General features: G+C 46.8%; 1 protein-coding gene across 1 annotated transcript in view; it reads left to right on the top strand.

Moving 5' to 3' along the window:
• Positions 1-2,500, top strand: part of GORASP2 (golgi reassembly stacking protein 2) — a 31,909-nt gene extending 29,409 nt beyond the window's left edge. The window contains exons 9-10 of the mRNA XM_006083150.3: positions 254-281; positions 1,364-2,500. Coding sequence (XP_006083212.1) covers positions 254-281; positions 1,364-1,786 — 451 coding nt within the window. The 3' untranslated portion in view covers positions 1,787-2,500. The remainder of the gene's footprint in view (positions 1-253; positions 282-1,363) is intronic.
• Positions 2,501-15,846: the final 13,346 nt, after the last annotated feature.

The following is a 15,846-nucleotide window of genomic DNA, read 5'->3' as shown; positions in this document are numbered from 1 at the left end:
TAGCCCAGGCCCGGAAACTTAGACTGTAAAACCATTGCCCTTGCTCAGCTGGTTAGCTTATTTTTTGATAAATACTTGTCATTTAATAAATATTCTCCATTATTAAATGTTTATAATAAAAACTGTGAGAGATTTTAGCTGCAAATAGGTAAGTTAGCAGATACTCAGTGTTCACACTCTTCTTATGCACTGATGAAAATGAAGCAGCAGAGTATATCCCACAAGTCTGCTCTTCCAGTTAATGGTTACCCAGGTTACCTTTGACTTGGGGAGGGCCACATGTCAGGGCTGACTTTTCATTCCTGTAAACGCTAATGCTTATTGTCTTAGCGCTCTCTGTCTTTTCTTCTGTGCCCTACATTCTTGGCTTTTTCCTGTCTTTTCCCCAAATTGACATTGAAGGTTTAATCAGCCCAGTGGTTGCCCTGAACCTGTTGTGCAACCTGCCTTTCCATTGTTTCTGAAAGAAGTAATACTCTTTTCCTTTATTATTATTGATTCCTTATTTTTAATCCTCACCCAAGGAATTTTTTTTTTAATTATGTATTTTTATTGATTTCAGAGAGGAAGGGAGAGGGGGAGAGAGAGATAGAAACATCAATGATGAGAGAGAATCATTGATTGGCTGCCTCCTGCATACCCCCTACTGGGGATCGAGCCCACAACCCAGGCATGTGCCCTTGACCGGAATCGAACCTAGGACTTTTCAGTCTGTAGGCCGACACTCTATCCACTGAGCCAAACCAGCTAGGGCTCTTTTTTCCCCCCCATTAATTTTCAGAGCGAGTCAAAGGAGGTGGGGGCCGGGGGGGGGGGAGAAAAACATCCATGTGAGAGAGACACATCAACTGACTGCCTCTCGCATGTGCCCCCACTGGGGGCAAGAAATGAACCCACAACCAAAGTACGTGCCCTTGACCAGGAATTGAACCCTTGACCCTTTATTCCGAAAGCTGACACTCTAACCATTGAGCAAAACTGGCCAGGGCTATTGTGCATTTTAAAATCAACACAATAAACCCACTAAATATAAACAGTCATCCATCAATCTGGGGCTTGAGCAGAGGCTGGGTATTTATGATGAAGCTAATGCAGGGGCTTCATGACAAGCCCCTCCTTCCACAGTCTTCCCAGAGGCTGCCTTCTGTGTCTCCTCATCCTATTGTCTGTCCAGGGCAGCTCTCAGTCAGCTTGCAGCTTTCCTGGGTGAGTGAGATTCTCCTGTCCGACACTCAGTGTGGCTACGGTGCCTGCTGGAGGGGCTGCTGTCTTTCCCACTGGGAGAGTCATTTCTTCCCTGAGCTGGGACAGGGAGCCGAGGCATATAGGAGCCTAGACACAGGGAGCCTTTCCTCCTGGCCAGCTGGTCAATACAAACAGTTATGTGACTATGACTACTCTTTTAGTGCTGGGAGGATGTATGATCTGTGCTGTTTTTGTCCTAGGTTTGCCACCTCTTCCTTCCTTGTCTTCCCGAAACTTACCTGGCATTGCAGCTCTCCCCTTGCCATCCGAGTTCCTTCCGTCATTCCCTTTGGTTCCAGAGGTCTCTCCAGCAGCAGGCTCAGCGGAGCTGTTGTCCTCCCTCCCACCCACCAGCAGCCCACCCTCCGACCCCGTCATGACCACTGCAAGAGCAGATGCTGCCTCAGCACTCACTCTGGATGTAACGCTCCCAACTTCCAAGGCCCCGATCACTGTTGAGGACAGAGTCAGCGAATCCACCCTAGCCAGCCAGAAGCCTGTTTCTTCGGTAACGGATGCAAATGCCTCTGAGTCACCTTAACTTTGAACCATCTTTGGAGTTGGCTCAGTGTGCTTATTTAACCACGGAAACGAATCTGGAAACGCAAACTATCATTAATTTCATACTAGTTTTTATCATATCTGTAGGCTCCTGTAAATAATTCTAAGGGAAAACTAAGCAAGAGGATCTGAGATTGTATCCTGCCAAATCAGGGTGGGTTCATGGGCTGGGGAGGGAAATGTCAGAAAGTGCTTGTATTTTGAAAACAACCAAAAAGAATTGAAAGAGGGCTTGCTGCCAGGTTTCCACTGCCATTCTTGGGGGTGTGCATCTTTGGGAAAGGTGGCAACAAGGTGTCTACTTTTGTCCCTGCCCCCTGCTGCTCCTCTGTAAGAAAATGAAACATTTTATGCCTAGTTCTCACATGCAGCATTTCTTGTAGTTTGTAAATCATTTGCGTGAAAGCAGACCAATTCACTAAACCGTGAAAGGAAAAAATATTTTACTTTTGGTCTCCGTGAGTCACATCTCTATTAAGGTTTACACAAAAATCCAGCTAAAGATGCTTGATAAAGTTACACAATGTGCACTAGTAATTGAACATCTTTTTATTCAGCCTATACACGGATCCTTGTTTTGAGCTCTCAGAATTACTCAGACAACATTTTGTAACTGCTGCTGTTGCTTTATACGTCCACCATAAAATACATTTAAAAAGAAATAAAGGAGGTATTGGTGTTGCACAGTTTTAAACCAGAAGGTGGCACTTTGTGGCTACATCAGATATTACAACTATACTGGGAAAGCATAGATACAGCAATAAATTATAGTAATTTGACTTTTCTTGTGACACATTTAAATTATAGGTCCTACCTGCCATATGTGCATGCATTACTCTCAGTGTGCCACACATCTTCAGTGTAATTTTTCATGTCTTAATGTTAGCTTTCTCCTAAGTTTTCTAAGAGAAGATAAGTTAAATGGAATTGATTTATTGAATGAAATTAAGTGCATATTATATCTCTGTTTTTAAATAAGATGAAAGAACTTCATCGGTTATTGACCTGGCACTGGCATGAACATTGCTAAGAGAATGGCACATAGAACTACAACCACTCAGCTAACTAGGGTCATCAGCTCCAGCTCAGAGCCTCCAACAGGGGCCCAATGCCAGTCAGGTTCTTAGCATATATCCATTTCTAGAGCCAGATTTCTAGTTAAAATGATTAAAGAAGGCTCCAGCTCTAATCATAGCATCTTCTGTTTACATTATAAATATTTCTAGAATAGTTCTCTCAATCCTATTTTAAAGAGGAGCTTATACAGGGAGGAAAAATATTCCCAAGTATATTTAAACTAAGAGGCCTGATGCATGAAATTCCTGGCAAGGGCTGGGCTCTCGCAGCCCAGCAGGCCTCGTCCAGAAGGTCGTCCGGCTGTCTGGTCTAATTAGCATATTGTGCTTTTATTATTATAGATGGTATAATTGTTTACTTTCCAGGACAGGAAAAGTTGAGCAAGTTGTTACTACTTTCTAAAAGATGTTCATATTAAGAGTGTGTGTGTGTGTGTGTGTGTGTGTGTGTATGTATGTATGTATGAGTGCAGTGGTTCTCAACCTTCCTAATGCTGTGACCCTTTAATACAGTTCCTCATGTTGTAGTGACCCCCAATTTCATTGTTACAAATTGAACATAATTAAAGCATAGTGATAATCACAAAAACAAGATGTATATATATGTGTTTCTGAGGTCTTAGGCGACCCCCAAAGAGGTCGTGACCCAAAGTTGAGAACCGCTGCCTTAGTGGAAAGCAAGTAATTTTTTAAAATATATTTTTATTGATTTCAGAGGGGGAGAGAGAGAGAAACATAAACGATGAGAGAGACTCATTGATCGGCTGCCTTTTGCACACCCCTATTGCGGAACGAGCCTGCAACCCAGGCATGTGCCCTTATGAGAATTGAACTGTGACCACCTGGTTCTTAGGTCGATGTTCAACCATCGAGTCATACTGGCTGGGCAATTTTTAAGATTTACAAAATGATTTTTTTAACACCTTTCGTACCGCATAGAAATCTCTAAGACATACGCCAGGGACCGCATGTTTTTGGGCAAACTGCACGTTATTTAAATCATCATAACTACAGATCATAATGCACTTTAGGTGTTGTTTTTCAATAATTATAACATTTTTATTTACAAAAACAATTAAACAATTAAAGTTCCTAGTACTTTTTTAACGTATGGTACTGCGTAAAACATTTTCTAAAAGCGCCAGGAACTTGAAGACGAAGACTATTCGAATGACCAAAATACAATGTAACTGCAATGCTTTATGGGTTCGTGCAATTATATAGTTTTTCGTAGATTGACCTGCACGGTTTCCACCAATGAGATCGCTTCATTCGATGTGGACAAGACAGTGTGTTGACATCTAAGGTCCATAACGGCGCGTGAAAAACGAGAAAACTCGTGAGCGGTCCTTAACAGATGGTGCGCGAAACACGAGAAAGCTCGTGAGCGGTACGAAAGGTGTTAACAGTTTCTCCAACGCAATGATATTACCTCTTGTCTGATCACAGTTCTCATTTGAAAATGACAACATCCCTAGACCATCTTCCCAGGAAAATGTCCATAAGTATATGTAAAACCCTGCGCTCTGGGGAGAGAGGGCTTCTTAGCACTCCCTTGGAAGATAGCTACAGACTTGGTCTAGATTGGCTCATTAGATCTTTACTTATTTTAGATACTCTTTGCTTCTTTCAGAAAAAAAACACAGTTTTGGTGTTTATAGACAGCAGTAGGTTCTGTACCAGGTGCCAGAAATGTGATATAAAAAAAGTGTCCCTACCAAGAAGCCACTCACTGTGGCCTTCTTGGGGGGTCAGTCCTCAGGGCTCTCCAGGGTAAGTGCTCTAACATGGAGAGGAGTTCCAGCGAGATGAGGATCACAAAGGCAGAATTACCTTTGAACCCTCTGCACCACTCAGCTTGTGCCCAAGTGCCACAAAAGAGGCACAAGGCAGTAATGGGGGAGGACATTAGTTTTGAATAGGCTGTTACCACAACAATTCTCAAAATAATAGTGGCTTAAACAAGAATGTTTATTTCTCTCCCATATTCAGAGAGTTGGAGGTAGACCAGCTGAGGCAGGCCTGGCCCCTGGGATGTCAGAGACCTGGGCTCTCAGCTCGTAGTTCTACTGGGTGTGCTTTCCATTTCCAAGGTCAGCATACGGACCCAGATGGCAGCTGGAGCGCCCGCTACACCATTCTCATTCCAGCCAGAAGAGCAGCTCCTGTCCCCCTTCCTTTGGGGGCAATTCAGAAAAGTTTCACACAGCACTTTAGCTCACATCCTTCTGGCCAGTGTGGAGTCACCAGGCCACTTTTAGCTGAAAAAGAGTCTGAGAGATGAAGTCTTTATCTCATATGCCCAGCCATTGCTGATAAGGAAGAGGAGTAACTAAGTGCCTGGCTGGGGAGTTGGGCCTTTGTCTTAAAAACAGGAGTCACAAAAGAACAAAACAAAACAAAAAAAGGAAGAAAAGAAAAAGAAAATAAGAGGAAAAAAAAAACAGGAGTCACAGGAGGAGTATTTCCTTGGGAAAAAGCTCAGATTTGCATTTGAGAAAGCCTGCCTAGCAGAGTGGAGGGGGCAGAGCGTCAGGGCCAGGGAAGTGGCTCTGTTACTCAAAGGCCACTTAGGTAGCTAAGACCATCTGTGATGATGACTTTGGTTTTTGTTCCTGTTTTACTGAATGTGCTTACCTTTGAATAGCCTCATTTAGCTCATTGCCTGAAAAGTGAAAATAAAAAGGAGAAACAGCTTCCTCGTTTGTGAGACACCAACTAAAGTTTAAGGATGGCTCTTCCTTGGCCTGAAGGTGAAGGCCTCCCCTCTAATTATCTGACCACCCAGCAAGCCTTTCCACCCGCTTAAAATCACCTCAATTAGAGTATGGATAGCTGGGCCCTTGGAGTTTTGAAAAGCTTCCCAGGAGACGAGAGCCCCTCATTGAGCCTGTCCCCTCCCAAGCTCCAATTAGCAGCTGGCTCAGCACCTCCTTCTCAGTGATAATTGAGTCAGGCTGCCTTGTAACTTGGGGACGTAATAAGGCAATGGGAACGTCATTGTCTACTAAGACACACCACTCAGCAAAGTGCACATTAGAAGAGAGCCCTTTTTATCGCTGATAATTTTTGCATTTGATGTAGGAGGAGCAGTTTCAGGTTTTGCTGACCAATGCATTCCTTTATAGGCCTTGGGACCACTCCTAGGCTGACTGGGGAAGGGGGGCGGGGGGGAGGGGGGGAGAAGGGGCTGTTCACAAGGATGCAGCCAAGGGCAGAGGCTTGCTGCCAACTGCGGAAGGAAGGCCGGCACAGTTTACACCTGTTAAAGCGCAGCTGAGGCTGAGAAGTGCAGAAAAAGCTGCTTCTCCAGGGAACTGGCCACTCTCCTCCAGTTCAAATAACACACGAGAAGACACTCCTTCCGCTGGTGGAGGTGCGCTCCGGGGACTTTGGGTGTTACCAGCTTTGAGGCTGCAGCAATAGGAAGGCCTCTGCTCCTTGAAGGCCACTGGGCCTTGGGATAATAACAGCCACTGCCCACTGCCCAGTGCTCAGTGAGGAGCCAGGCCAGGTCTGTGCAAAGCCCTTTACAAGACAATCTGCCCAGCGAACAAGAGGTAGCCAACTGGCTTCCCCAACGTGGTTCTTTGATCTGCCCTGTATATATTAAAATGTGAATCAATTGCCAACATTTAAAAGTCAGAAAAAGTCCCAAGATCCAGCAACACTGGGTTCTGTCCCAGCAACACTGGGTTCTGTCCACAAAGAAACAAGTGCCATCTTAAGCCTACGCCCTCCAGTCTGCCACAGTCCCCACCTGGCCCACAGACAACTTGCAGTGTCTGCAGTATGATCCTGGTAGCGATGGGTGGGAAACTGGGATTTCAAGAATTTGGAGGGTCCAGAGACGAGAGAATCCAGGATCAGAAACAAGATCCTCTCTGGACTTCCTTGTTTTAGATCCATGAATCTTGGTGGAACAGGCTCTAAGGCAGCGGTTCTCAACCTGTGGGTCGAGACCCCTTTGGGGGTCGAACGACCCTTTCACAGGGGTCGCCTAAGACCATCGGAAAACACATATATAATTACATACTGTTTTTGTGATTAATCACTATGCTTTAATTATGTTCAATTTGTAACAATGAAATTGGGGGTCACCACAACATGAGGAACTGTATTAAAGGGTCGCAGCATTAGGAAGGTTGAGAACCACTACTCTAAGGTAAACGAAGTTTGACGCAGTCACTTAAACTATAAACCTGGGGGAGAAATAGTTGTCTGGACAATGACTGGGACAGTGACCAGAATTTGGGTTTTACCAGCCTCTTCCTAAAGGAATGTTAGCCGTCGGGTACATGAAGTGTACGCAGGTCTAATATTTCCTTTGAAGATCAGCTGAACAACCTGTGTGCTTTCGGACAACGGGGAGCCTGAGTGTGAGAGCTCATGCGCTGTCTTGCTAGGGAGCTGAATAAAAACAAGAAACGGGCTCCTGTTGTGGAGCCCAGGGACTCCGCTCATTCTGATGTCAATAAAACAAGCCGTTTGCCCACCTTGGTCTCTGTCAAGTTTTTTTCTTTTCTTGAAATGATCAGAAATGAAAAGGGCATGGAACCTTAGAGACAATGAGCTTCGTTTTTCCAAGTTCATATCTCTATTAGGCAGATAGTATAACCTGTGTTCCCGGCGGGGCCAGGTGAGGATCCACTGTGGCTGGAATGGGGAAGAAGCAGAGAGAGACGGACACAGGCCCCTGGGCAGGCACCGGTTCCAGATTTGGTCATGGTCTCATGTTGCTGAATGGTACATGGAGGAAATTTTTTTTTTCGAATTTCAATACCTATGTGTTTATTTTAACATGTATTGAGAAAAACACTTCGATGAGTATCTTCCTTTACTAATAAACGTCAGTGAGAAAAGGGAGTCAATTTAAAGAAAAGTATTAGTTGACAGCAGGTGCCAAGAGTTTTCCTGTTAATTCTCTGGGGCATCCCAGCAGGTGGGACTGATAACTTCCCTCAACAGAGAAGAAACTTCCTCCGGGTCACACGGCGGAAAGCTTTGGGCCAGAGGCCGACTCCAGGGATGTCTGTCCGGGCCCCAGCTTCGGTTCTGTCCCTACAGGGCGGGCGCCCGCAGGGCCCAACCCTGACTGTCACCCGGAGACCCGCGCGGGGAGGCAGGGAGCCCCGCCAGGGCGGACTTCCGAGCGGAGCCCGCAGTGCGCGCCACGGCCACCAGGTGACACCCCGAGCCCAGGAAAGCCGCGCCCCGTCGAGGCCGCGGGGTCTCCGGGCCGGCCTCGCAGGGCTCCTGGGCGGGGCGGGGGCATCGTGGGAGCAGCCCCAAGGGTGGCGGCGCTTTTTGTTCTTTAGAAAAGGTCTCCGGGATTCCGTTCCCTGCCTCCCTGCCGCCGCACCTGTAGCTGAGTGGGTGGTGGTGGGCGGGGGAGGGGGGGGTGCAGAGAAGCCTGGGTCGTTCACCAGAAGGGTTCCTTTTTCAACACCATTTTAAAGTAGATATAGCATCCGCCTGAGGATTTGTTAAGATAAAGAAGGAAATCCTTCGGGTGTCTTCGAACCTCTCAGATACTTAAAGAAACACCAGGAATCTGAGTATCTGGTGCGGCGGTGCAGGGGTCTGGCTTCCACCATTCCCAGCCCACACCCTCCCCACCCTCCCCCTCTGCCTCCTCAGCGCCGCGCAGGCTGCCGGGTGCAGGGCCGGGCTGTGACCTTCACAACCTCCCCCTGGCCGTGGGCTCTGCGCAGCGCGCCTCTCTAGTCAACAAGGCAGTTATCCCTAAATCCGGCAGCCGGCTTTGGCCCCGGTGTCTGCCTCCGAAGGCATTCCACCACGCCGCCTACAAATTAGCACAGGAGCAGCCCGCGTGATGAGTCTGGGGACAGAAAAGCACAGGAGTGGGCAGCTTCACCTAAGGAGGCCAGGGGAGGCTCTCCCGAGGAGGTGGTGTGGGGCTTTGAAGGGTGGATAGAAGCTCTCTCAGGCCGTCAGCCGAGCGTCCACAAGGACAGGAGGCGTGCACCACAGTGCTCTGGCACTACCCATCGCTCGGGAGTGCGGGGGGTGAAGAATGGATTGGTAGCGGTTGCAGCTGGAGGGGGAAAGGGCCAGATCATGAAAGGCCTTGGATTGGGTGCCAAGGAGTCTCAGACTGGACCATAAAAGGGGTTTTTGTTTTGTTTGGGGCAGAGGAGTAAAGAGTTTGCCCTTTACAAAGATCAGTGATTTGAGAATTCTTCCTTTTAGCAAGATAGCCTTTTGAAAGTGAAATGTGTGGTACACAGAATTAAAAATCAGATCAAGGCGGAGCTGCTGAAAGCTGCCCTCTGGCCAGGAAGGGAATGTGTGGCTTCCCTGAAGAAGGCGGCCGCAGTCACCCCAGAGCCCACGGTAGGGGGAAACTTTAGGATCTCATTTTTTTTTTTAAGACGGTTGTTAATCTTTTTAAAAATATATATATTTTATTGATTTCAGAAAGGAAGGGAGAGGGAGAGAGAGAGAGAAACATCAATGATGAGAGAGAATCATTGATCGGCTGCCTCCTGCACGCCCCCTACTGGGGATTGATCTCACAGCCCGGGCATATGCCCCTGACCGGAATCGAACCGGGGACCCTGTAGTCCGCAGGCCAACACTCTATCCACTGAGCCAAACCAGCCAGGACTAGGATCTCATTTTTTAAAAAAATATATTTTTATTGATTTCAGAGAGGAAGGAAGAGGGAGAGATAGCAACATCAATGATGAGAGAGAATCATTGATTAGCTGCCTCCTGAACGGGGCTACTGGGGATCAAGTCTGCAACCCGGGCATGTGCCCTGACTGGGAATCGAACCATGACCTCCTGCTTCATAGGTCAGTGTTCAACCACTGAGCCACACCAGCTGAGCTAGGAGCTCATCTTATCCCCAAAGCAACTTAAGCCAGAGAAAGTGCTGTGATGCCCCAGGTCTCCGGCTTCCCAGTCCACCTCATCGCCCACCTGAAGGTCCTGCTTAGACGGCTGTGGAGCACCTTCAATTTCTCCCCGTCTTTTGAGGTCTGGGAGGAGCCCAATGCGGGGGTGGGGGGGTGAGAGCTCCCCAATTCTCCAGCCCCTCTCCAGCAAGGCAACCTTTTCCACCCGTGCTGGGGAAAGCAACCGGGTCAGTGCTTCTCAACCCTGACTGCTTTTTTAAAAAGACCTTGATCATCTCCCTCAATTATTTTATGGGTGAAGAAAGTACAATCCAGCTCGGCTGGTGTGGTTCAGTGGTTGAACATTGACTCATGAACCAAGAGGTCACCCGTTGGATTCCCAGTCAGGGCACATGCCCGCCTGGGTTGTGGGCTCGATCCCCAGTAGGGGACGTGCAGGAGGCAGCCCATGGATGTTTCTCTTTCACTGATGTTTCCCTTCCTCTCGCTCTCTAAAATAAATAAAAACTTTTTTTTTTAAATGAAATCCATTAAATGAAGCTCCCTCCGGCTCACAGCGGGGGTGGAACTGAGCCTTGTTGCAGGTGGAACCATTCATTGTGATCAGCCTGGCGGCCACCTGTGCACGTGGGGACGGGTGGGTGGAGCAGCCCCTAGCACGGGAGGCGCGCAGGTGACTGAGGCAGCCGAGGGCGGGGAGGAGGCGGTGCAGGCCGGTGGGGGACGTTCTTAACTTGAACCAGAGGGGAAAGTACCTGCTTTTACCAGAATTTAAAATGCCACTGTTTGCTCTCTTCATCAGTAAGACAGTGCAGTCCTCAGGTCTCCCAGTTTGTGCTAAGGACCCACCTTTGAACCGGGCCAGGCTTACGCTGGCCCTTAGCGGCGGGCTCCCGGGGCCGCTCCTGCGCTCGGAGGGGAGCCTGCGCCCGGCTGCCGCTCTCGGGGCGCTGGCATCCTCCTGCCCCTGTGGACAAGCGGAGGCCTCGGCCTCGGAGCGGACGGCTCAGGTGAGAAAGTGCTTCGATGTGACATCTGAGGAGGGCGGCTCCCTGGGTTGACTTACACCCACCTGTCTTCACTCCTTGGCGGCAGGGACCGCGTCTGCAGCACCCGGCACATGCCTCGCTTCAGCCGCACCTAACGGTGCTGAATGATTGACAGCAGGATCTGCCTTCATCCCGCTCAGAGTCCAGCCATGGGACCCAGCGAGAGTGAGACACGTGCTGGGCTGCTAGGTCAGAGCCATACGGGCAGCGGCGTGCCTGGTGCACAGGTGCTGCCCCGCCCGCCTCCCGGCCCTGTCCGGCTCAGGCCCAGGGACCCTCAGCCGGGAAGGAGCACATTCCCCCTCCTGGGGGCGAGAGCTGTCTGTGGGGACCAGTGGCATCTCCAGGAGGTGTGTGTGGGAGCCAGGGCGACTGAAGGGCAAGGGCTGCTCACACCTGTTGCTCTGCCTCTAACGCCAGGTCAAAGGCTTTGTAGTCTCCCATTCCCATCTGACTGGGAGGTGTGTGTGTGTGTGTGTGTGTGTGTGTGTGTGTGTGTGTGTGTGTGTGTGTGTAGGGGAGTTCGGGGGTCGGGGGAGTGAAGTTAAGAACAACGCTTTTTGTTATTTGGTTGGTTTTCGGTTTTGGATTAGGGGTATTATCTCTCTTGCTCAGGAGTAAACAATTAGTAAGTTATGGGCAGTAATTGAGTCTAAAGAGTCTTTATTTGATTGGTTTCTCACTTTCAAAAGATGCTGTTCAGTGATTTGTTCTTTTATAACACATTGGGATAATTAAAAGTTCTCAACACTGAGAAAAAAATATAATACTTGAAATATCTGAGCATGTCAGAAACTAGCAGCTCTTTGGTTTGTCTCAGGAAAACAAGATGGTGTCTGGGGAGAACTGCATTTGATAAAATATTGGCATAAGTATGAACTGCATTTGATAAAATATTGGCAAAAGTATGAGAAGAGCCCTGGCCGAGTGGCTCAGCTGGTTGCGGCATCGTCCTATACACCAGAAGGTTGTGGGATTCCTCATCAGGGCACATACCTAGGTTTCGGGTTCAATCGCCGATGGGTTGAGTATGGGAGACAGCGGATCGATGTTTTTCTCTCACATCTATGTCTGTCTGTCTCTCCCCCGCCCCCCTTCCTCTCTCTCTAAAATATCATTAAAAACATATCCTTGGGTGAGGATTTTTTAAAAAGTATTAGAACAGTGGTTCTCAACCTTCCTAATGCCACGACCCTTTAATACAGTTCCTCATGTTGTGGTGACCCCCAACCATAAAATTATTTTCATTGCTACTTCATAACTGTAATTTTGCTACTGTAAACAATATGTAATTATATGTGTTTTCCGATGGTCTTAGGCGACCCCTGTGAAAGGGTCGTTCGACCCCCAAAGGGGTCGCAACCCACAGGTTGAGAACCGCTGTATTAGAAGAATACTATGGTAGTATCAATAATATAACCATCTAGGGATTTAAGAAGTTCATACCTGTGATAAAAATGGCACCAACTATTTGATAACCTTGTTAGAGAACTACCGAGGAAGGATTTGTAGCTTATGTGATTTCCTGTCTCGGGGCTAGCATTTGTCCAAAAGTTTCTTTTTACGTGTCAAGGAGAATGCACATATATATTTCTTCAGATCATAATTTCCTAAATATCTGGAGTATTGCCAGCTTTTATTACCAATATTCTCAGTATTCCAGGGCATATGTTTGTGCTTCTGATAATTTGAGGGGTATGACTGTCGTATTATTTCATCTCCAAAGTGAGGAGTTTCTATAGTGAAAGGATGTTAGTTATTTTGCTTGAGTAACATAGACCTTTGACATTGTCTGTGTAAGTCTTTTTTATGTTGTAGTAGCACATATACGTTATTGTCTTACCGCAGTGTAATTTCACATTTATTTGTGTGATTCTCTAATAGATGTCTGTCTATTGGACTCTGTGCCAGCAAGGACACTTTCCTGCTTGGTTCTGTATCTGTGGAGCCTAGAAGAGTGTGTGGCATCTTATCCTATATAATAAAGAGGTAATATGCAAATTGACCGTCACTCCAACACACAAGATGGCCACCCCATGTAGACACAAGATGGCCACCACAAGATGGCCAGCAGGGGTGGGCAGTTGTGGGCGATCAGGCCAGCAGGGGAGGGCAGTTGGGGGGAACCAGGCTTGCAGGGGAGGGTACTTGGGGGCGACCAGGCTGGCAGGGGAGGGCAGTTAGAGGCAATTGGGCTGGCAGGGGAGCAGTTAGGCATCAATCAGGCTGGCAGGGGAGTGGTTAGGGGGTGATCAGGCTGGCAGGCAAAAGCAGTTAGGGGCAATCAGGCAGGCAGGCAAGTGAGTGGTTTGGAGCCAGCAGTCCTGGACTGTGAGAGGGATGTCTGACTGCCTGTTTAGGCCCGATCCCGGGAACGGGCCTAAACAGGCAGTCAGAATCCCTCAAGGGGTCCCATATTGGAGAGAGTGCAGGCTGGGTTGAGGGACATCCCTCCCCCCTCGCACGAATCTTGTGCACCGGTCCTCTAGTAGAATATATGCTCTGTAAATTCTTGTTGAATGAATAAAAGGACCACTGAGGGATAATTAAACTAGATAACCCATTTTCCAGCATCCCTGACTGCATTATTATGTAAATTATCAAAAAGCATTTGTAAAGGATGAAATTGTTATTTAGCAACCTATATATATTTTTTAAACACTTAAAAATATTTTTTAATTGATTTTAGAGGAAGGGAGAGAGAGGTAGAAACATTGACATGAATATGGATCAGCTGCCTCCAGTATGCCCTCTGCTGGGGATGGAGCCACAAACCTGGGCATGTGCCCTGACCTGAATTGGAACCAGGACTGGAATCAGGACCTCCTGGTGCATGGGTTGACGCTCAACCACTGAGCATGCTGGCCAGGCAGCCTATAGATTTTAAATACCCTTTCCCATTTTGAAAACCCTTCTTGATTTACTTGAATTTATTCATAACTCAAACCACTTATGTTAACTTCTTGTCTGATTTTCTCAATAATCTTTTTTTTCCCTTGAAGAAAATAACATGATATATATTAGACACTTTTGTCTATATTTGCAGATGAGTAAATTGGGATAATTTTTATTGAGATATAGTTGACATATAACAGGATATTAGTTTCAGGTGTATGTACAACATAATGGTAAATGTGTGTATATATTGCAAAATGATCACAATAAATCTCGTTAACATTCATCATTATATATTATACAAAATGTTTTTTTCTAGTGATAACTTTTGAGAGCTATGCTCTCAGCAACTTTCAAATATGCAGTACAGTTTTTTTAACTATAGTCAGCATGCTGTTTACATCCCAGGACTTATTTTATAGCTGGATGTTTGTACCTTATGAACCTTCACCCATTCTGCCCATCCCCAGCCTACTACCTCTCCTTGCCTCTGGCAACCACCAATCTGTTCTATCTGTGAGCCCATTTTATGTGTTGTTTTTTTTTTAAATTCCACACATAACTGAGATCATATAGTAGTTGTCTTTCTGTGTCTGACGTATTTCACTTAGCTTGTGCCCTCAAGTTCCATTCCTGTTTTCACAAATGGCAAGATTTCCTGCTTCTTACTGATTAGAATAATATTCCATTGTGTGTGTGTGTGTGTGTGTGTGTGTGTGATATCACCTTTACCCATTCATCCATCAAAGGACACTTAGGTTGCTGCCATGTCTTGGCTATTATAAATAACTAGAGGCCTGGTGCACGAAATTCGTGCATGGGGCGGGGTGTTCCCCTCAGCCCAGCCTGCACCCTCTCCAATCCAGGACCCCTTGGGGATGTCCGATTGCTGGTTTAGGCCCGATCCTGGGGATCAGCCTGATCGCCCCTAACTGCCCCCCTGCTGGCCTGGTCACCCCCAACTGCCCTCCCTGCCAGCCTGGTCACCCCTGATGCCCCCCCCCCCCCACCGGCCTGGTTGCCCCACGCAGCCTGTTGTTCAGTCATTTGGTCGTCCCTCACTAACCCTCCTGCCAGCCTGGTCATAGGCAGCCATCTTGTGAGGGCATGAGGGTTAATTTGCATATTCCCTCTTTATTATATAGGATGATGCAGTGAACATGGGGATGCATATATCTTTTCAAGTTAATATTTTCATTTTCTTCAGATAAATGCCCAGAAGTGGTCTAGGTCGGGTGGCTCAGTTGGTGAGAGCATCATCCCATACATCAAAAGGTTGTGGGTTTGATCCCCGGTTGGGAAGGCAACCAATCGATGTTTCTCTCTCACGTTGATGTTGCTCTCACTCACTCTCAAATCAGTAAGCATATCCTCAGGTGAGGATTAAAAACAAACTCAGAATTGCTGGAGCATATGATAGTCCTGCTTTTATTTGAGGAAACTCCATAGGTACTGTTTGTCATAGTGGCTGCACCAACTTACAGTCCCACTGACACTGCACAAGGGCTCCCTTTTCTCCATATCCTTGTCAATAGTTATGTCTTGTCTTTTTGGTAAAGGCCATTCTAACAGATGTGAGGTGATGTCTCATTGTGGTTTTGATTTACATTTCCATGATGATTAGTGATGAGCATCTTTTCATGAACCTGTTAGCTATATAGATGTCTTCTTTGGAAAGATGTCTATTCAAATCCTCTGCCCTTTTTTTAACTGAATTGTTTGTTTGTTGCTATTGAATTATATGTTATTTAAATATTTTGGATTTTAACCGCTTATCAATATATGACTTGCAGATATTTTCTCTCATTTGGAAGACTGTCTTTTTATTTTGCTGATTCCATTGCTGTGCAGCTTTTTCATCTGATATCGTCTCACTTGTTTATTTTTGCATTTGTTGTCTTTCTTTTGGCATCAAATCAAAAAAATTCTCACCAAGACTGATGTCAAGAAGCTAACCGCCTGCTTCAGATTTTAAGTTCAAGTCTTTCATTCACTTAAGAGTTCATTTTTGTGTATGGTATAAGCTAGTGGTCCAGTTTTATTCCTTTGCATGTGGCTGCTGTTTTCCCAATACCATTTATTGAATGTACTGTCCTCGTGGTATAGTTTTGACTCCTTTGTCATAAATTAATTGAC

The sequence above is a fragment of the Myotis lucifugus genome, unplaced genomic scaffold (assembly GCF_000147115.1).
Source record: "Myotis lucifugus unplaced genomic scaffold, Myoluc2.0 scaffold_5, whole genome shotgun sequence".
NCBI lineage: Eukaryota > Metazoa > Chordata > Mammalia > Chiroptera > Vespertilionidae > Myotis > Myotis lucifugus.
Note: the sequence above shows the minus strand (reverse complement) of the source record. Positions and strands in the feature narration are given on the sequence as shown.